Raw genomic sequence first — 21058 nt, 5'->3', positions numbered from 1 at the left:
CATGTAGCCGTATGATGCCCATATCTTACAACTGATCTTTACCTTTGAACTAGCAACACAGTTTAGATGAATGATCAAATTACTGTTAAGAAAAGTTATCCAATGCCAATCTTTTAACTTTGATATCTCATTAAGACCATGAACTTAAAGTTAGGAACATTTTTCAAGCTAAACACTGTCTCAGCATGGTGAACATTAGCATAAGTCATTTTAAAATTGCCTGATGTATAATGAAGTTTCACGATGAATTATGCTCAAACTTAACCTTTTATCTCTAAAAGCGACCATGACCTTTAGCTTGTTTCCACATGATGAACATGTGTAGTACGTACTTTGTAAATTCTATGATGAATGATAAACCAACAGTCTAGACAGTCATGTATGGTCAAACAGACACCTGGACAGACAAACGCTAGCACAAACACCAAACCACCATTGGGTACATGGAACTGACAGGAAGCCGGCTAGACAAAAATGAAGAATTTATAAAAGTTACGCTAATTTTGGAAAAAAGTAGAACATCTATTATCTATATGGGCCGCCCTCTGGGATAATGGGGCTTAATGCAAGTGCGTGAAGTGTTATCCCAGGTAAGTCTGTGCAGTCAATACAGGCTTATCAGGGATGACACTTTCCGCGCTTATGGAATATTTCGTTTACAAGGTATCTTGGGGAAAAAATCTAGTCTAGGCAGAAAGTGTTATCAATGATTAGCATGTGCAGACTTTAAAACTAATCTAGGATGACACTTTACACACATGCATTAAAACCAATTTTCCAACAGCTAGACTCATATATTTCATGCCATGAACTCACCTTGGCTTTCAAATATCGAGTAGCAGGCCATGATCAGTTGAGTGTAACAGTTCCGCAATGTGTCATCATTTACAACATCTTTGAGCACTTGATCCTTGAGTACATTTTCACACGTGAGATCAACACATGACAGCACATACTTGTACCAGTCCACAGGAAACTTGCTTACATGTCTAGATATCTGAGAAGTGTCCAGTGGTAACTCCCGCCACTCGTGCGGTATACTTAACTGCGATGAAAATGGAGATTTGAAATCTGGTGAACCAGCCAAATTTGTTTGAGGTCTATAGATACTGTTACCGTATGACTTTGAACCAAATTTGTTCTGAACCTGAGGGTTCGGTTTAGTCACATCGAAAGCGGGCATTCCGATGTTGAACTCGTCAAATAGATCCTCAATATCAGGGCTCTTGGTTCTCTTTGCACCCACATGTTTGTTGCCATTTGCTGGGGTTTTGGGGGATTTCTTCTTGCCAGCCCCTTCGTCTTCTGAAAAGATGCTGTCTGTGAAGCTGGCTAGGGAACCCCATGAGGACGCCATTTTCTTCTGCTTAGCAACCGTTGCTTGGTATGGAGGTGGCGGGGGTGACTCAGGTTTATCTTCAAAACCAAGATCAAGAGGCTCTAGAGGAGCCTTCTTTGTTGATTGCAAAGAATTTGAAACATTATTATTCCCACTTAGTTCTTTCAGTTCATGTTTTTCTGTTTTTACAACAATCTGTTTTTCTGTTACTACTGATTCACCCTTTAACTTGTTTGCTTTGATTTTGTGATTCTCCTTCACATATTTCAACACAATCCACACTAGGCTCTTCAAGAATGCTTTCATAGTGTCTTCAGTCGCATTTGGAGTGTCAATAATTCCTGTCAGCACATTCCGAGCATCTGAATAAGTCTCTACAAAGCTTGCATCCGCTGGAGTCAAGGTATGTAGAGGATACTCGTTTATTTTCCCCATCATGCGTGAACAGCCTTCACGAAGCTCTAGAGCATTCTCAAAGATTTCATCGATTCTGGCTGCCTCAACAGTGTGGCAGGAGGTTTCCTGGAGTTCAAGCCCTTTGATGTTCAGGACACAATATGTGGCACCACGTTCCAGCACTACGATCCAGACAAGTCGGTCCTGATAGCGAACCAGGTAGTGATTGCCTGGACTGGGCTCCCCTGTGAAATACAAACATTGCAGTAAAATAAGCCTTGTTCTGGGAAAACTTAATGCACATGCATAATGTGTCGTCTCAGATTAGCTTGTGCAGTCCACACAGGCTAATAAAAGACAACACTCCTCCTAAACTTGATTTTGCACTTAGAAGAGACATCCTGATTGATTAGCCTGTGTGAACTGCACTGGCTTATCTACCATGAAACTTAACGCACATATATAAAGCCCAATTTTCCAAAAAATGTGGCCCCAATGAAACTTAACCACAACAATGAGTAATACTCTAGCACCGCTTTCTGAGCTATGAAGGAAAGGCAAATAACCTAAGAAAAAGTTTAGCACTGAGGATGAAAAAACTAGATATCATGGAGATAGCGTTAAGTTTCAAATTATTTGCTTGAGAAATGTGAGAAAAGTAGTGTGCTTCTACAACTTATATCATTTTCTGTAGACTGTAGACCAAGATACTACAATATACAACTGGCATGCCAGGCTTTGACTAATATGAATTTGGGCCGTGCTCTGTGAAAAGGGGGTTTAATGTATGTGTTTAATTAGTAATCCCAGATAAGCCAATGCCGTCCGCACAGGCTAATAAGGGACGGCACTTTTGGCTTGTATGATATTTTCTGTTTAAAGAAAGACTCTTTATAGAAAAAAATCCAGTTAAAGCGGAAAGTGTCGTCCCAAATTAACCTGTGCGGAATGCTCAGGCAATCTGGGACAACACTTAACGCACATGCATTAAACCCCTTTTTCACAGAGCACAGCCCATATTTATCATCATCATCATCAAAACAATCAAATCTTAAGTTATTCCTTATCAACAAAATAATTTACCTAAGCTTCCATTTGCGAATCCTGAAGACAATGCCCTCGACAGTTCTGGAGCTAGCTGTTTGTAGAAGTTAGTATCTGGACAACTGTTCGCTGAGGCCCCAACTTCCTCAGGCCAAGACCGCAAAGGTCGCGGAAAAGAAAACAGCACCATGGGAAGAGTAAACAAAGGTAACAGCGGAATGGCCAGAGCTGATGCTACCGCAATAATGCCCAGTACTAATGGGAACAGAATAACTGAGACAATGATGATTGGTACGGTAGAAGATCGCCGCTGCTTCTTGTCAGTCCAGGAGCTGATGAGGAGCGTCAAGTAAAAGTAAAGTTTGTCTGAAAAGTTGTAGAGACGATCTCTGCAGAGGGACACGAGCATTGCTAAGATCGGTATGCCCCACTGGAGCACTGTTGTGTTGGTTGTCATGGTTACTAGAACAAGATGGCTGATAGAAAGTTCCAATAGGGAATGGACTGTGTGCTGCCAAATCTGAAAGACAACATGAAATAAATAGAAACACACCACACAACAGAACACCATTATTAAACAACAACTGTCCCAAGGGACAGCCCTCAAAATATTCTTCTTTTTTGATAATATGGTTGACATTTTTGGTCAGTAACCTGATTTAACTACCACAAATATATTTTCTAAGTCAAATATCTTTGGTAGTTACATATTTCATGTAAACTTAAAGCTGAAAATTAATAAATTAAAACAAGAAATGTGACCATTGCGGACTGCACAGGCTAATCTGAGAGGATACTTTACACATATGACCTACGTCCAATTTTCCCAACACAAAACAAATAAGTATTTACCGCTCTGTAAACCCGCACAACCCCGAAGATATACCAGACGGAAGTGGCATGGTCAAGATGACGTGTTGCAGACACTGACTTTGTATCCTCCCCATTGGCAATAATCACCAGGCACAGATAACCCAGCATCAAGAGTGGCCCAGCTTTGGATAACAATTTAAAGGTCAAAATTATGCCACTACAGGTATTTTCAATTTAACCACAATTTGAACAATCAAAATATGAAGTTTCTGCTTAATTGTTCATAATATTTGATAAAAAGTTCTTATATTAAAACATGCGTGTCACACAAGAAATGTTGTGGATACTCATTCATATAAACATAAGTTAGGAAAATGTGTATACATAATGAAGCAAGAATATACGCATACAATAAATATGAATAACTCTGGGAAATATGACTTAATGCATGTGTGTATCAAAAACTTTCAGCTTAAATAGTATTTTCTGTTAAAAGAAAGTCTCTTCTTAGCAAATATTCAAGTTTATGTGGAAAGTTTCATTTTTGATTAGCCTGTGTGGACTACACAGGCTAATCTGGGACGACACTTTACACACATCATTAAGCCCATATTCCCAGAGCGAGGCAAATATATGAGTCACGTTCTGAGAAAACAGGGTTTAATGCATGTGCATAAAGTGCATAAAGTGTCATCCCAGATTAGCCTGTGCAGTCTGCACAGGCTAATCAGGGATGATACTTTCCGCCTAAATTGGATTTTTGCTAAGAAGAGACTTCATTTAAACAAGAGGGCCTGAAAGACCCAAAGTGGCTCACCTGAGATAACAAGATATTATTGGGACAAATCTTCTGACCAAGTTTCATGAAGATCGGAAAATAAATGTGGCCTCTAGAGTGTTAACAAGGTTTTACTATAGCCATATAAGGAAAAATGCCCCGCCCCCTGGCAGCCATGTTTTTCAACCAACCAGCATCTTTTTTGAACTCGTCCAAGATATTATCGGGATGAATCTTCTGACCAAGTTTCATGAAGATCAGACAATGAATGTGGCATCTAGAGTGTTAACAAGATTTTACTATAGCCATATATATAGCAATATAAGGAAAAATGCCCCGCCCCTTGGAAGCCATGTTTTTCAAGCAAACATAAATATTTTCAAACCAATCCAAGATATCATTGAGACCAATCTTCTGACCAAATTTCATGAAGACTGGACAATAAATGTGGCCTCTAGAGTGTTAACAAGGTTTTACTACAGCCATATATAGCCATATAAGGAAAAATGGCCCGCCCCCTGGTGGCCATGTTTTTAAAGCAACCATAACCATTTTCGAACTCATCCAAGATATCATTGGGACAAATCTTCTGACCAAGTTTCATGATGATTGGAAAATAAATGTGACCTCTAGAGTGTTAACAAGGTTTTACTATAGCCATATAAGGAAAAATGCCCCGCCCTCATGGTGGCCATGTTTTTCAACCAACCGGCATCATTGTTTAACTCGTCCAAGATATTATTGGGATGAATCTTCTGACCAAGTTTCATGAAGCTCGGACTATAAATGTGGCCTCTAGAGTGTTAACAAGATTGTACTATAGCCATTTAAGGAAAAATACCCCGCCCCTTGGCAGCCATGTTTTTCAAGCAAAGGTGACCATTTTTTAACTCATCCAAGATATCATTGGAACAAATCTTCTGAGTAAGATTCATGAAGATCGGAAAATAAATGTGGCCTCTAGGGTGTTAACCAACCAGCATCATTTTCGAACTCATCCAAGATATTATTGGGATGAATCTCCTGGCCAAGTTTCATGAAGATCAGACAATAAATGTGGCATCTAGAGTGTTAACAAGATTTTTATATAGCCATATATAGCCATATAAGGAAAAATGCCCCGCCCCTTGGCAGCCATGTTTTTCAAGCAAACGTTTCCATTTTCAAACTCATCTAAGATATCATTGAGACCAATCTTCTGACAAAATTTAATGAAGATTGGACAATCAATGTGCCCTCTAGAGAGTTAACCAGGCAAATGTTGACGCAGCACAACGGATGACTGACAAAAGGCGATCACAAAAGCTCACCATGAGCTCAGGTGAGCTAGCAAAAAAAGCATAAAAGCGGAAAGTGTCGTCCCTGGTTAGCCTGTGCGGATCACACAGGCTAATCTGGAACGCCACTTTACCCATATGCATTATGCCCAGTTTTCTCAGAACACGACTCATATCTTCTAAACAAAATCAAAATATCCTACCCCAGTTGACAACTATTCTTCTTATAATGCCAAGTGTAAGTAACATCTTTTTTCTTCCCTTAAAGGTTCCTGAAGAGAGGCTGGGTGGAAATAAAGGATTCCTCCACAGGCCGAAACAAATAAACACTCCCTGCAGGTCTCTCACTACTTTCTCAAAAACACACACACCAATAATGCAGTAGCCCACGATTTTCCAACTTGATGATGATATTGTTTGACTTTTGCTGTTCATCAGACCTACAAATAGCAGACAGATACATAAATACATAAGTACAATTGTATGAACTACCAAAATTATTCCCTTTGTTCTTTAAGAACTTACATAAGTATAAATTACTTTTTAAATATTAAAATCTGTTAATATGCAAGTATAATATAATGAATTGATGTAATATTTTAATAAATAAATTCTAAATAAATTGTCATTAAATTAAACTCAGAAAACAGCTTTTACATCTTCATGTTTTGATTTATTTTCAATGTTTGACCGGTACTATTTTCAGATATCTTTGGTTTTCCAATTGTGACCCCCAACTTTACTATTGAATGCTTATAAAAGCATACGGATAAGCTTCCATTGAATATACATGTAATAACATTTCGGGGCATCCAACGGGGAATCATATTGCCCGGAATGGCAAAAGAACAAAATTTATCATTTGTAAGCATAAAATAAATAGAAAACATGTTGGATATGGTGGAATATCGATTTTAATTCACTCCTGAGCTTTGATCACTCGTGAATTAAAATAGATATTTCACAAAATCTTACAGATATCCTCTCTAACTTTACTTAGATCTGATATAAAACACATAAGCAAGCAGTGGACCAGTGGTCACAGTGGTGCCATAGATATGGTGTCCATCCTATAACCAAGAATATGAGATGTCCCAGGTTTGATTTCCACTCGAGAAGCATTCTCAAAAGCTTTCTTAAGACACTAAGTACTGGTTTAACCTAAGGATGGGACTTGATCACACCAAGTACTGGTTCTACCTAGGAATGGAACTTGATCACACAAAGTACTGGTTCTAGGAATGGGACTTGATCACACAAAGTACTGGTTCTACCAAGGAATGGAACTTGATCACACAAAGTACTTGTTCTACCTAGGAATGAGACTTGATCACACCAAGTATTGGTTCAACCTAGAAATGGAACTTGATCACACAAAGTACTTGTTCTACCTAGGAATGGGACTTGATCACACCAAGTACTGGTTCTACCTAGGAATGGGACTTGATCACACAAAGTACTGGTTCTTCCTAGGAATGGGACTTGATCACACAAAGTACTGGTTCTACCTAAGAATGGGACTTGATCACACCAAGTACTGATTCTAAATAGGAATGGAACTTGATCACACAAAGTACTTGTTCTACCTAGGAATGTGACTTGATCACACCAAACACTGGTTCTACCTAGGAATTGGACTTGATCACACCAAGTACTGGTTCTACCTAGGAATGGAACTTGATCACACCAAGTACTGGTTCTACCTAGAAATGGGACTTGATCACACAAAGTACTGGCTCTACCTAGGAATGGGACTTGATCACACCAAGTACTGGTTCTACCTAGGAATGGGACTTGATAACACCAAGTTCTGGTTCTACCTAGGAATGGAACTTGATCACACAAAGTACTTGTTCTACCTAGGAATGGGATACAAAGTACTGGTTCTACCTAGGAATGGGACTTGATCACACCAAGTACTGGTTGGTTACATCAAGTACTGGTTCTACCTAAGGAATGGAACTTGATCACACAAAGTACTGGTTCTATCTAGAAATGGAACTTGATCACACGAAGTACTGGTTCTACCTAGGAATGGGACTTGATCACACCAAGTACTGGTTCTATCTAGGAATGGAACTTGATCACACCAAGTACTGGTTCTACCTACCTAGGAATGGAACTTGATCACATAAAGTACTAACTAGGTTCCAAGGAATGGGACTTGATCACACCAAGTACTGGTTTTAGGAATGGGACTTGATCACACCAAGTACTGGTTTACATAGGAATTGAACTTGATCACACTAAGTACTGGTTCTACATAGGAATGGGACTTGATCACACCTGGTTCTACCTAGGAATGAGACTTGATTACACCAAGTACTCGTTCTACCTAGGAATGGGACTTGATCACACCAAGTACTGGTTGGTTACACCAAGTACTGGTTCTACCTAGGAATGGAACTTGATCACAGAAAGTACTGGTTCTATCTAGGAATGGAACTTGATCACACCAAGTACTGGTTCTACCTAGGAATGGGACTTGATCACACCAAGAACTGGTTGTACCTATGAATAGGACTTGATCACACCAAGTACTGGTTCTACCTACAAATGGGACTTGATCACAGCAAGTACTGGTTCTACCTAGGAAAGGGACTTGATCACACCAAGTACTGGTTGTACCTATGAATAGGACTTGACCACACCAAGTACTGGTTTTACCTATGAATGGGACTTGATCACACCAAGTACTGGTTTTTACCTATGAATAGGACTTGATCACACCAGGCACTGGTTCTACCTAGGAATGGGACTTGATCACACCAAGTACTGGTTGTACCTAGGAAAGGGACTTGATCACACCTAGTACTGGTTCTATCTAGGAATGGGACTTGATCACACCAAGTACTGGTTCTATGAATAGGACTTGATCACACTAAGCACTGATTCTACCTAGGAGTGTGACTTGATCACACCAAGTACTGGTTCTACCAAGGAATGGGACTTGATCACACCAAGTACTGGTTCTACCTAGGAAAGGGACTTGATCACACCAAGTACTGGTTGTACCTATGAATAGGACTTGATCACACCAAGCACTGGTTCTACCTAGGAGTGGGACTTGATCACACCAAGTATTTATTCTTCCTAGGAATAACTTGATCACACCAAACACTGGTTCTACCTAGGAATTGGACTTGATCATACCAAGTACTGGTTTTATCTAGGAATGGAACTTGATCACACCCAGTACTTGTTCACCTAGGAATGGGATTTGATCACAAAGTACTGGTTCTACCTAGGAATGGGACTTGATCACACAAAGTACTGGTTCTACCTACAATGGGACTTGATCACACAAAGCACTGGTTCTACCTAGGAATGGGACTTGATCACACCAAGTACTGGTTCTATCTAGGAATGGAACTTGATCTCAAAAAGTACTTGTTCTACGTAGGAATGGGACTTGATCACACCAAGTACTGGTTCTACCTAGGAATGGGACTTGATCACACGAAGTACTGTTTCTACCTAGGAATGGGACTTGATCACTACAAGTACTGGTTCTACCTAGGAATGGGACTTGACCACACCAAGTACTTATTCTACCTAGGAGTGGGACTTGATCACACCAAGTACTGGTTCTACCTAGGAATGAGACTTGATCACACCAAGTACTGGTTCTACCTAGGAATGGGACCGTACTAGTTCTACCAAGGAATGGGACTTGATCACACCAAGTACTGGTTCTACCTAGGAATGGGATTGGATCACACCAAGTACTTATTCTACCTAGGAGTGTGACTTAATCACACCAAGTACTGGTTCTACCTAGGAATGAGACTTGATCACACCAAGTACTAGTTCTACCAAGGAATGTGACTCGATCACACCAAGTACTGGTTCTACCTACAATGGGACTTGATCACACAAAGAACTGGTTCTACCTACAATGCGACTTGATCACACAAAGCACTGGTTCTACCTAGGAATGGGACTTGATCACACCAAGTACTAATTCTACCGGGACTTGATCACAGCAGTAATGGTTCATCCTAGAAATGGGACTTGAGAATGTCACACCACCTACAGGTTGAGAATGTCTCTGTGAAACGATTATTATATAAATCCAGCTAAAATATTGATTCATACATTATTTAATTCATAAAAATTATAAGTATAGTAACAAAATGAGCAGTTGAAAAGTAAAGTAATACCAGCCACAACTCCGACTACTGCCAGCATCACCGTGTGATACACAATCTCCAGGACTCCCCACTTCCACAGGAACTTCTTCACAGGACTGCCATTCCTCACTGGTGCCCAGTCTCTAACAGCCGACACCCGGTTCCTGTTGAGAAGAGCCCAGAGCTGGGAACCAAGACCTCCAAGATCCGTACTGAGCAGGTAACCGGCCAGTGATGATATGAGGACAGTTCCCAGGCATGATGAGATGTAGAATGCGCCCAGGTACACGCCCGTGGACAACACACAGAATGTAATGAGCCTGGAAATAAAAGCAAGTACCAATAACATGTTACTATACATGTTTCATATACCAAGTACTCCTATACTATTTGTTCAGTAGAGTATTACAGACTTAAGTGTAAAATTGTTTAATGAAAACAGCGAAACCAATTACTGGTACTCGCGCATTCACGGAATTTTTACTTAAAATCTGACATTCTGACTTTAATTTTTTATATTTTGAACATAAATAGATGCACAGGTGTATCAGTTGCAGGCATCTTTTGTCTGGAAAAAAAGAGTATTTTACCCAAACATACAGTAACAACTAATGTAATACTGCCATACTTATGTTGCTTCTCTTATTAAAAACTTGAGAATTTGCACACACAAAATCCAATTAACCAATCACTACCTATACTTGAAACAGAGTTATTCTTTATTGCAAAGTTTTCTTTGCATGAAATCATTATACACAAATTCCACATTTGAATCAGATGGTTAAACTTATTGTTCAAAGTGTCAAATTTTTACAGATATATGGTTTTTTTAAACTTAATTTGACTTAAAAAGTGTTTCATTTTGAAAGTTACCTTTAATTTTTCAAATGCATGGGACATACCTTAAATCTGATGCCATGTATGAGCCCCCAAATAAGAACACATGAGCCTGTTCCAGCAGGTAAAGTAGGAATGCATCAACGGGCGAGAGAACACCAAGAGTCCAAAACACAGGCAGACATACAAAGAACACGTGGAGAACCTGATTGGTCAGTAGAAAATTGCTGTCATGGAAACTGAAATAACGGTGAAGAATAAACATTAATACAAATTTAAACTTCTGTTAATAATTATTTCAATCATCCCAAAGGCATTTCCTTTTGTCTTATGGGACACGTTCTTTCTGGTGAACATCTCTACTACAGTTTCACTTCAAATAGGCACACATTTTTAAAAAATGGGCTTGATGCTCAGCAGGAATGCAATCATTACCTCTGGTTATGGGTAGGCAACATACAAGAACAATCTCCAAAGAAGACTTCGACCCATTGTTCCTTAGACAGTTGCACTACCCACAAGGTCACCTTTGTTTGTAATAACAGTTAGGCTACACCAATACATGCTTTGAGTATCAATTAGCTTAACATAAAGAGAAACAAGATGTGTTTGTGAAACACTATGTTGCCCCCATATATTTGACCTTTGACCTTGAAGCATGACCTTGACCTTTCACCACTCAAAATGTGCAGCTCCATGAGATACACATGCATGGCAAATATCAAGTTGCTATCTTCAATATTGCAAAAGTTATGGCCAATGTTAAAATTTGACGCAAACAAACCAACAAACAGACAGGGAAAAAGCAATATGTCTCCCAGTATAGACTGGGGGACATAACCAGAGCTGTCAGAGGACAGTGCGCTCGACTATTCGAGTGCTTGACAGTATAACATAAGCCATCATGGGGAAATTGTTCATATTCAATAATTTATTAGACGATCTTTCAAAAATAAAAAAAGGAAAAAAATAATATATTTTTTTGGACGGGGGGTAGAGGTTTGAGAGGGGGGTATAATGTGGGGTGTGGTCATTTATAAGATGATCTTTCAAAAATAAAAAAAAGGAAAAAAAAATTGGGGGGGAGGTGGGGGGGGGGCAAGGATTCTGGGTTGGGGTGTGGAGTTTTGTTTGAGTGGAATCCATTGTGGTATTCAGGTAAGTGTTGTTTTGTCAATGTATTAATAAAATCTGATCATAAATAAAGAAGTTATGGCAATTTAAGCAAAATGTTCAATTATCTAAGTATAAAAGGGGCCATAATTATGTCAAAATGCTTGATACAGTCTGCTCTTGTTTATAGGTTGGGGTTATGTTGGTAAACAAGTATGCAAAATATGAAAGCAATATGTCAAGGGACACAGGAAATATTTGGGGTAGTACGCAAACTTTAACATAGATTTATTAATAATATGCATATTCTAAGTATAAAAGGGGCAATATTTCTGTCAAAATGCTTGATACAGTTGTCTGCTCTTGTTTGTAGGTTGGGGTCATGATGGGAAACAAGTATGCAAAATATGAAAGCAATATGTCAAGGGACAATGAAAATAATTGGGGTAGTACACAAATTTTAACATTAGCTGTATATTCTAAGTGGAAAAGGGGCCCTAATTATAAAAAAATGCTTGATAGAGTTATCTGCTCTTGTTTATAGTCAGTTGTTGGTCATAGTTGGGGTCATGTTGGTAAACAAGTATGCAAAATATGAAAGCAATATGTCAAGGGACAATGAAAATAATTGGGGTAGTACGAAAACTTTAACATTTGCACGCTAACGCTAACGGAAATGGAACGGAAACGCCGACGCCAGGGTGAGTAGGATAGCTCCACTATATATATTTCATATATAATAGTCGAGCTAAAAATCCAATTCAATTGAATTAAATCAAATACTAATCAGTTCAAAATAAATTTATCAAATGAAGTTTTAGCATTGGGCATAGACACAACAGTGCCCTGTATCTATTGCTGTGCAGTGAAATATGGCAATATGTATAAAAGGTATGACATAATAAAAAAAAGCTTACATACCGATGAATCAAATCAAACATGATGAGAACGTAGACGTAGAAGGCTCTGCTCACGGCCCCGAGTTCCAGGATATCTGTGGTGCGGTAGGTGGCAGTCTCAGGCAGAGCGACCGTTGTCAGGGGATACTGGGCCACCAGCAGGGCGAACCAGCCGAGTATGAACAGTACCACAGTACCACCTAGATAACAGATGTGAAATAAGAAATTGCCAAGAAATATGGTCCCCTACCGGTGAAACTCCACCATTGTCATAATTTTTTGTTGTTGTTGCCATAGCAACCAGAATTTTTGACGTACGAACAAAATGAAATGACGTGCATACTCTTCATATTGCCATCTATCCATGCTTCAAGTTTCATGAAAAAATATGAAGAACTTTAAAGTTATCGCAGGATCCACTATTTTCAGTAATATTTCTAGTCTATTTGTTGCCATAGCAACCAGAATTCTTGATGTAGGAACAAAATGAAATGACATGCATAATCTCCATATTGCCATCTATCCATATTTCAAGTTTCATGAAAAAATATGAAGAACTTTTAAAGTTATCGCAGGATCCACTATTTTCAGTAATATTTCTAGTCTATTTGTTGCCATAGCAACCAGAATTCTTGATGTAGGAACAAAATGAAATGACATGCATAATCTCCATATTGCCATCTATCCATGTTTCAAGTTTCATGAAAAAATATGAAGAACTTTTAAAGTTATCGCAGGATCCAGAAAAGTGTGACAGACAGACTGACAGACAGAGCGCAAACCATAAGTCACCTCCGATTTCACCGGTAGGGGACAATAAGCAGTCTATGGTATGCTATATGCAATTAGCAGTCAATGATATGCAATATAACTGACGCTATAAGTTATTTAAAGCTATCAAATTGTCTGCAAATATTTAAATACGATTCAAAAATGATGTGAATTACTATAAATGTTCACCAAACAAAGAAATGCATTGCACTTGGCTTCACGCAAACAATCCAAACTTTGGAAATCTATTAAGTCATAGCATATTTACTATGCAGATATTTAATTACATCTGTAAGCATGTAAACGTTCCTATGCTGCTTTTATTTTGCTGTGGCAACCTAAGTCCTGAGGATAAATAACCACTACACTGTGGGTCTTTTTTTTAATTGGGTTATGTTTCTTCACCTATGTCCTAAGGGCAAACAACCTTAGCCTCACTTTACAGATATGCATTAAGCTCAGTTTTCCAAGAATAAGGCTACGGTAAATAACCTAATCATACCTGTGTTTCCATAGAGACTGTCCATTGTGCTAGGCAGTAGGTACAGAAGACCCAGTCCACACATGGGGCCTGCCAGGAGAGCGTGCACCAGGATGTTCACCTTGTACTTCTTGGGTGGAATGATGAACTTTACGGTGTCCGGGTCACAGCACGAGATGAAGTCCACCTCGTCCTCCTCTGACAGCAGGCTCTTCTTCTTCTTCATCATCGGCAAATCAGTTGGATGACTGGCCTAATGAAAAAATTAAGCCGCCTTCTGGGAAAACAGGGCTTAATGCATGAACATAAAGTGTCTTCTGAACAATTCTTTTTAAGATAAAATACTCTCCACTAGCCCTAAATAAAAGCTTGTTTGTGAAGGAACTAACACATAACTTCATATTAATCCAGACCTTATGACTATTACAGCTCTAAATTTCTGATGGAAGGGCCAGTCATATACCTCCCAAATCAATCAATTAGTTTAAACCTATTTATTTTAGCTCGATTGCATAGAAAGCCTAAGTCTTATATGAACACTCTTGAGTCCGTTTCCTGGGCCTAGAACCAGTACTTGGTGTCTTTGGGGAGATGTAAAGAACGCTTCCATGGTTAGGATCGAACCCGTGATCTTTCCGTCGCTAGTCGCACACCATATCCATTACATCATGCAGGGACTACCCTAGGCCTTAAAAAAAGTGAGAAGTGACTTCTCCTTTTTTCCGAAACAGGGAGAAGTTTGGAAAATCAGCGTGACGTTTGTGCGAACAATATCAAAAACAAAACATGTTCATTTCTCAACTTTTATTATTTCTATCATTATACTATGCTTATTTGTAAAAAACAATAAATTCTCATTGAAATCTACTTCATCATGACACATTTAAGTCATTTAACACATTTAAGTAATTTAAGATATGTACCGATCACCTTTTCATCACATTTATCATCATTATATTACCATCATCCTTATGACTGCTTTTGTAACAAAACACAATCGTAATGCATAGAACATCTAGTATATATATTACTGTTTATCCGAATACAATATATGTCCAAAATATGTACACTTAAGAATGCCTTACCTGTTTAACTTTAATAATCCAAATTTTCCTTGTTGTTTTCTGGTTTAACAAACCTTATCAAATGTTTGTTAAATCCAGTTAATGCTTTCTCCATTATTTAATCACCATTACTTGAAATTTGAATCACCAGCTTTGAATTGAACGCGGGTTGAATGTTACAATACGTCCGCCATTCGCAATGTCGAATGTCATAACCAGAGGGCCAGATAAGATGCGTATTTGCGTGAAATACGCATGAAAACAAAGAAAATACGCATGACTTAAAATTGTGCTGAGTAAAAAAACTCCTGGCTAAATTCGGATTACGCATCGTGTGCAACTTCAATGCGTATTAGCCGTTTATATAAGTGACATCACCATCTATGTTTAGAATGTGGTTCCCGACCTAATTTACTCCTCAGTCAGATCATTTAATTGTCGCCCACGATAAAAGCCGATGTTTACACAACGGGCTCCTCGCTGCATTGTTGAGAATCGACATACGCTTACGGCGAAAACATTTGACATCACATTCGATAAAACCGGAATCGTCCAACATCAAGCATATAACTTTTGCTATCAGTTCATCTCTTATGTGGCAATATGGAAAAACCTTTTTCTTCAAGCACTTTTTTAAATGGCGGCCGACATACACATAATATAATAAACAAGTTTTATGGGCCAAGCTTAGATTTTGATTGTGGCTGTATATTGTGTGCTAAACAGTGGCTTGCTAAATAAAGACGGAAAAAGAGAGTAATGGCTGCTTATTGTAATATTATCACAACGAACATGCTCGATTCCATTTGATGACGATGATTTGATGTCTATATAAATATACGACACTTAAAAGCCAAGGGCAAATAAAACAGAAAAACTGTTAAATAAAACAAAAGGGATTACTTTATTGTGTACACGACTGCTTGTTATAGAGAGTTAACATTACATGTACAATATATTATTAATTCTGATCCTTTGAATATAAATGCTTCTTAAAATTATCGGATTTCTATTTTTACTCCTCAATTAAAAATTTCATGAGTGAAATACGCCTGGGCTGAAAAAATGATCTGGAGCTCTGGTCATAACGTAACAATTTAATTCATACTCCAATAATTTATAATATATTATCTAATCGAGGATTTTTTTTCTCAATGTTTATGTGTAGTATTATGACTTGTTAATAAAAACAAGGGCTGTTTGTAAAACATGCATGCCCCCCATATGGGCTGTCCGTTGTAGTGGCAGCCATTGTGTGAATACGTTTTTTGTCACTGTGACCTTGACCTTTGACCTAGTGACCTGAAAATCAATAGGGGTCATCTGCGAGTCACGATCAATGTACCTATGAAGTGTCATGATCCTAGGCAAAAGCGTTCTTGAGTTATCATCCGAAAATCATTTTACTATTTCGGGTCACCGTAACCTTGACCTTGTGACCTCAAAATCAATAGGGGTCATCTGCGAGTCATGATCAATCTACCTATGAAGTTTCATGATCCTAGGCATATGCGTTCTTGAGTTATCATCCGAAAACCATTTTACTATTTCGGGTCACCGTGACCTTGACCTTTGACCGAGTGACCTCAAAATCAATAGGGGTCATCTGCGAGTCTTGATCAATCTTCCCATGAAGTTTCATGATCCTAGGCGTATGCATTCTTGAGTTATCATCCGGAAACCATTTTACTATTTCGGGTCACCGTGACCTTGACCTTTGACCTAGTGACCTCAAAATCAATAGGGGTCATCTGCGAGTCATGATCAATCTACCCATGAAGTTTCATGATCCTAGGCGTATGCATTCTTGAGTTATCATCCGGAAACCATTTTACTATTTCGGGTCACCGTGACCTTGACCTTTGACCTAGTGACCTCAAAATCAATAGGGGTCATCTGCAAGTCATGATCAATCTACCCATGAAGTTTCATGATCCTAGGCATATGCGTTCTTGAGTTATCATCCGGAAACCATTTTACTATTTCGGGTCACCGTGACCTTGACCTTTGACCTAGTGACCTCAAAATCAATAGGGGTCATCTGCCAGTCATGATCAATCTACCTATGAAGTTTCATGATCCTAGGCGTATGCGTTCTTGAGTTATCATCCGACAACCACCTGGTGGACGGACCGACCGACCGACCGACCTACCGACCGACCGACCGACATGAGCAAAGCAATATACCCCCTCTTCTTCGAAGGGGGGCATAAAAATGAATGTGATTACAGTTTATATCAGACGGGTGTTTAATACTCGTAATTATCGGTGGATTAATAAACTGACAAAACTTGCTGGACTTAATAGTGGATCTACGTAATTAATAGACCTTTGATCAATTTTGTTTTTCTTTAATTATTTTTGCCGACTTTCTTTAACCATGCCGTCTGCGAAAAAACCTGCAATTATCGGATGGTCAATCAATTATCATGTTATCATTAGACAACTTGCGGCATGCGCGAAGAGACACGAGTGTGTTGTTATAGCAACCAATATTAAGGGACTGCTTTGTCACGGTCAATTAACGATCCTTGCGGGGGTAAATTGTGTAATCCTTAGATAAACAACAAACAATAAACTTGCTAATCGCCTGCGGGTGGTAGCACGCATTGGCAATAATAATCGTGCGGCTTGATTTTCGCTTTTTCGGTCTTGTTTACTAAAAAAATCGGGCGACTTGATCTTCGCTTTTCTGGGCTCGTAGGGCGATATCACGGGCGTTAGAGCGAACCGTAGGGTAGTCCCTAATCATGGCGACCTGATCAATTAATTCAAGGACCTTAAAAAAGAATCATAGATGTCAGTGGTCAATGAATTAATGTACAGTGAAGAATATACTCGCAACTGGCTATAGTTAATCCATCCATTCATCTGCCCTCATAAATTAATTAATCATGAAATGATGCCAGAAATCAATCAATCAATTAATCAAGCCAGCAAACAAATCACTTAATCAATCAATTAAATTGTATCCAATCAAATCATAAGGAAACCTTTAATGACCTGGACAAAGCACATTAATCAAGCAATCTATCAATGACATTATTTTCATCAGTTTAAATAATAAGGGAAAACCCTACTGACCTGGACTATGTGTGATATAAGCTGTATAAGGAGAACATAGGCTGCCATCAGGCCTCCGTAGACATACACCGCTGTGTACTTTCCCATGGCCTCTAACTCCACCAGCAAGGTGAACCCCCCTCCGAGCAAGAACGGAACAATGAACACCATGAGCTGACTGACATACACGTACACCGGTGCATTGTAGCCTACACGCAGCTTCAGACCTCCGAGCACTGTCTGTGGGAAGCGCTTGGCAACAAACTCCTGCTTGTACTCGTTGAGAAGGGGTACACCCGTTCCCATGATGTACGTGATCCACTGCTTGTGATCTGACGATAGGCAAGACACATTAAGATAACCTTTAAGGCAAGGTTCTTCAGCTGTGATAGTTTGAGGGAAATTCTCAAAGTAGTTTAACATGAGTTTAACACAATTGCGAATTTTGAGGTAAAAACATGAGAAAGGGTCATCATAATACTGCCAGTTGCAGTCGACATTTTATAGTTTACAACCACCTAAACATCCCTAAACCTACAATAAACAAACATGTAAATACTTCAAAGCTTTTTAATATTACAAAAGCAAATACGCATATTAATATTTGTTAGATAATCATGGTAATACAAATTGTAAAAGAATCAAATTAAGGCAAGCTGTCAACAACGTTTGGATAAAAACACAGTAAACATGTAGGAACTATTTATTTCAGCATCAAATAGGAATTTTGAGTTTTCAGCACACTTTCATGAAAAAAAGAGTTCCTTGACAGTTCAGTGGTCTTCTAAATATAGGCACTTTTTTCTTTAAGTCATTTCATTCTCTAACTGGATTTTTAATAATAATACTACAGTACAGCCAACGCGGCACAAACATAATCCGCGGCTACGCCACGGCCAGAAATTTAGTACGCGGCAGCCGTGTCGAGTGTTCACGAGGCGTATCCCCGAGGCACTCGGCATCGATCCGCGCAACGAAGCCGAGTCTGCTTTAACCTCGTGTACTTTAATGAGTAAATCCGCCGCATACATACGCGGCAAATTGAGTGAAAAGATATAAACCTACATGTACATTTGTGTAGCATAGAAACCTTGATTTACGCTACTTTCATATTTATTTTTTTCACGTTTTAATATGCGATATGGCACGTAATGCTTTAACAAATTATCATTGAATAAATTATGCACAATGTTAATGTTTCGTTCGATTCTGAAATGAGCTTTATTAAATTTGTAATCCGAAACACACTTCCGAATTTTAATGCTAATGCGAAATAAAAAAATTCTATCGTCAAATAAACAGAGCTAAAATATCCTTTGTCTCCATAAAAAGCGCGCAAAAATTATGCTGACATGTACAACGTCGCATGGAAAGTTTGGGTGTATTTTGCGTTGTATAAAAACATGTACATCACGTCAGGCGATTTATGCGTGTTCAGTGGAAAAAAACACGCTATCATCATCTTTAAATAGTAACAAATGCCAAAATGTATTTGATACTTAAGAATAATTGTGAATGCGTGTGTGTCTTGAGCACTTTTATCGTAAATATTTACCAGAATTTGCTTTCAAACTCGAATATACGGGATTATCGGGTAATGATTAGCGATATCAACTGTACAATATAAACAAAATGAAACTACTTTATATACGCATAGTCAAACAATAGTTATAATAAGCTGATAATTAACAAAACAACAATTAAGTGTTGGTAATTGATGTGGCTTCAAACTGCTAATTGTCTCAGCTAAAATATAATAGCAAAAACAACAAGCAATTATAAATCCACCACCTGCTGGAGTCTTGAGCACTCGTATGTGCCAAAACATAATTACGTGACATTGTTTATATGCTTATACATGTTGTCGTAAAAACTAAACCCAAAACAAATATGTTTGTTGATCGTTTAATATAAAGACAGTAATCATACGGCGCAATAAACGCACACAAAGTAACTTAAAGTACTTTAGCCGATTCTAAAAATGACAATGGCAAATGATTATTGGAATTTTATAAATACATGCCCGTGATAATCGTATTTTGTTTTTATAAATTCGATTTTTTAAATTTGCATTCTTTTAAAATAATAATTATTTCTATCCGGATGACAGCAATTTCTTTAGAAACAGGAATGCAATCACTAAAAACAAAACAACAGCATGCTTTTTTATTAACTAGTTTATCTTTTTTGAATCAGCGCACATTAAATTATTATGATTTTAAATATTATTATAATTGTTCTTTTAAATTTCTTTGACTAATCATTTTAAAAAGATTTTGATTTAAAGATGCGCATCGACTTGGCATCATGTTGCGGATCGCGGCTTGCCTCGGCACGTCTCGGCGGACAGATGCGAAGCTTCGCGGCAAAATGCGACTTGCCGCTGCATACTGATGCGGCTTCAAAGGCCGACTCGGCATCGACTCGTTGTGCCTTGCCGCCGCTGATCGCGAAATATGTTTGTTCCGCGTTGGCTGTACTGTACCTGGCATTAATTACTAAATGCCCTTAAAGGGTGTTACAGAAATGATACATTCACCGCCAACATTCATCTTGAATTCAGCATTAGCCAGACATATGGCTTTTATAAACCTTTGAAAGCTGCACATTTGAAGTTTTTGAACTCTGGTTTTGGAAGGTTTGCTAAGTGAATATGTTAGTTTCTACAAAATAATGTGACCTATAAATGCAACTAAAAAAATTCACCACACAAATAAAGTAGGAATATATAACTTTAAGGACAATTTGTATACACACAAACTGCAGTTACAGATTGGCAAACTTAATTTTCTCAATGTCTACATTTATGATTTAAAATGATTTGATTGAATCACAACCGCTTATTTGCATTATTGTTTAACAAAGAAAAAAGGTATATACTTATAATATATACTGGATAGTATTTCCATAGGAAATATAGATACACTATTTGAATAGTTTGACCATGTGTAAATACATGTAGTTCAGGCAATATTTAGAACTGTTACAGAACAAATGCTTTTATAGTAATGATATTGTTTCATATTAACATTACACATGTTTTATTCATA

At 38.3% G+C, this 21058-nt stretch overlaps 1 protein-coding gene across 3 annotated transcripts in view; it reads right to left on the bottom strand.

Annotated features, from left to right (window-relative positions):
• LOC127873055 (pecanex-like protein 4) overlaps nucleotides 1-21058 on the bottom strand; it is a 49218-nt gene that overhangs the window by 10763 nt on the left and 17397 nt on the right. For all 3 annotated transcript variants that reach the window (XM_052416627.1, XM_052416626.1, XM_052416625.1), the window contains exons 3-11: nucleotides 18030-18340; nucleotides 13903-14134; nucleotides 12652-12829; nucleotides 10683-10856; nucleotides 9811-10100; nucleotides 5851-6087; nucleotides 3632-3774; nucleotides 2819-3299; nucleotides 817-1980 (exon numbers count right to left, since the gene is read on the bottom strand). In XM_052416627.1, the coding sequence (XP_052272587.1) occupies nucleotides 817-1980; nucleotides 2819-3299; nucleotides 3632-3774; nucleotides 5851-6087; nucleotides 9811-10100; nucleotides 10683-10856; nucleotides 12652-12829; nucleotides 13903-14134; nucleotides 18030-18314 (3184 nt within the window). In that variant the 5' untranslated portion in view covers nucleotides 18315-18340. The remainder of the gene's footprint in view (nucleotides 1-816; nucleotides 1981-2818; nucleotides 3300-3631; nucleotides 3775-5850; nucleotides 6088-9810; nucleotides 10101-10682; nucleotides 10857-12651; nucleotides 12830-13902; nucleotides 14135-18029; nucleotides 18341-21058) is intronic.

The sequence above is a fragment of the Dreissena polymorpha genome, chromosome 3 (assembly GCF_020536995.1).
Source record: "Dreissena polymorpha isolate Duluth1 chromosome 3, UMN_Dpol_1.0, whole genome shotgun sequence".
Lineage (NCBI taxonomy): Eukaryota > Metazoa > Mollusca > Bivalvia > Myida > Dreissenidae > Dreissena > Dreissena polymorpha.
This window is presented reverse-complemented; position numbering and strand designations above follow the sequence as displayed.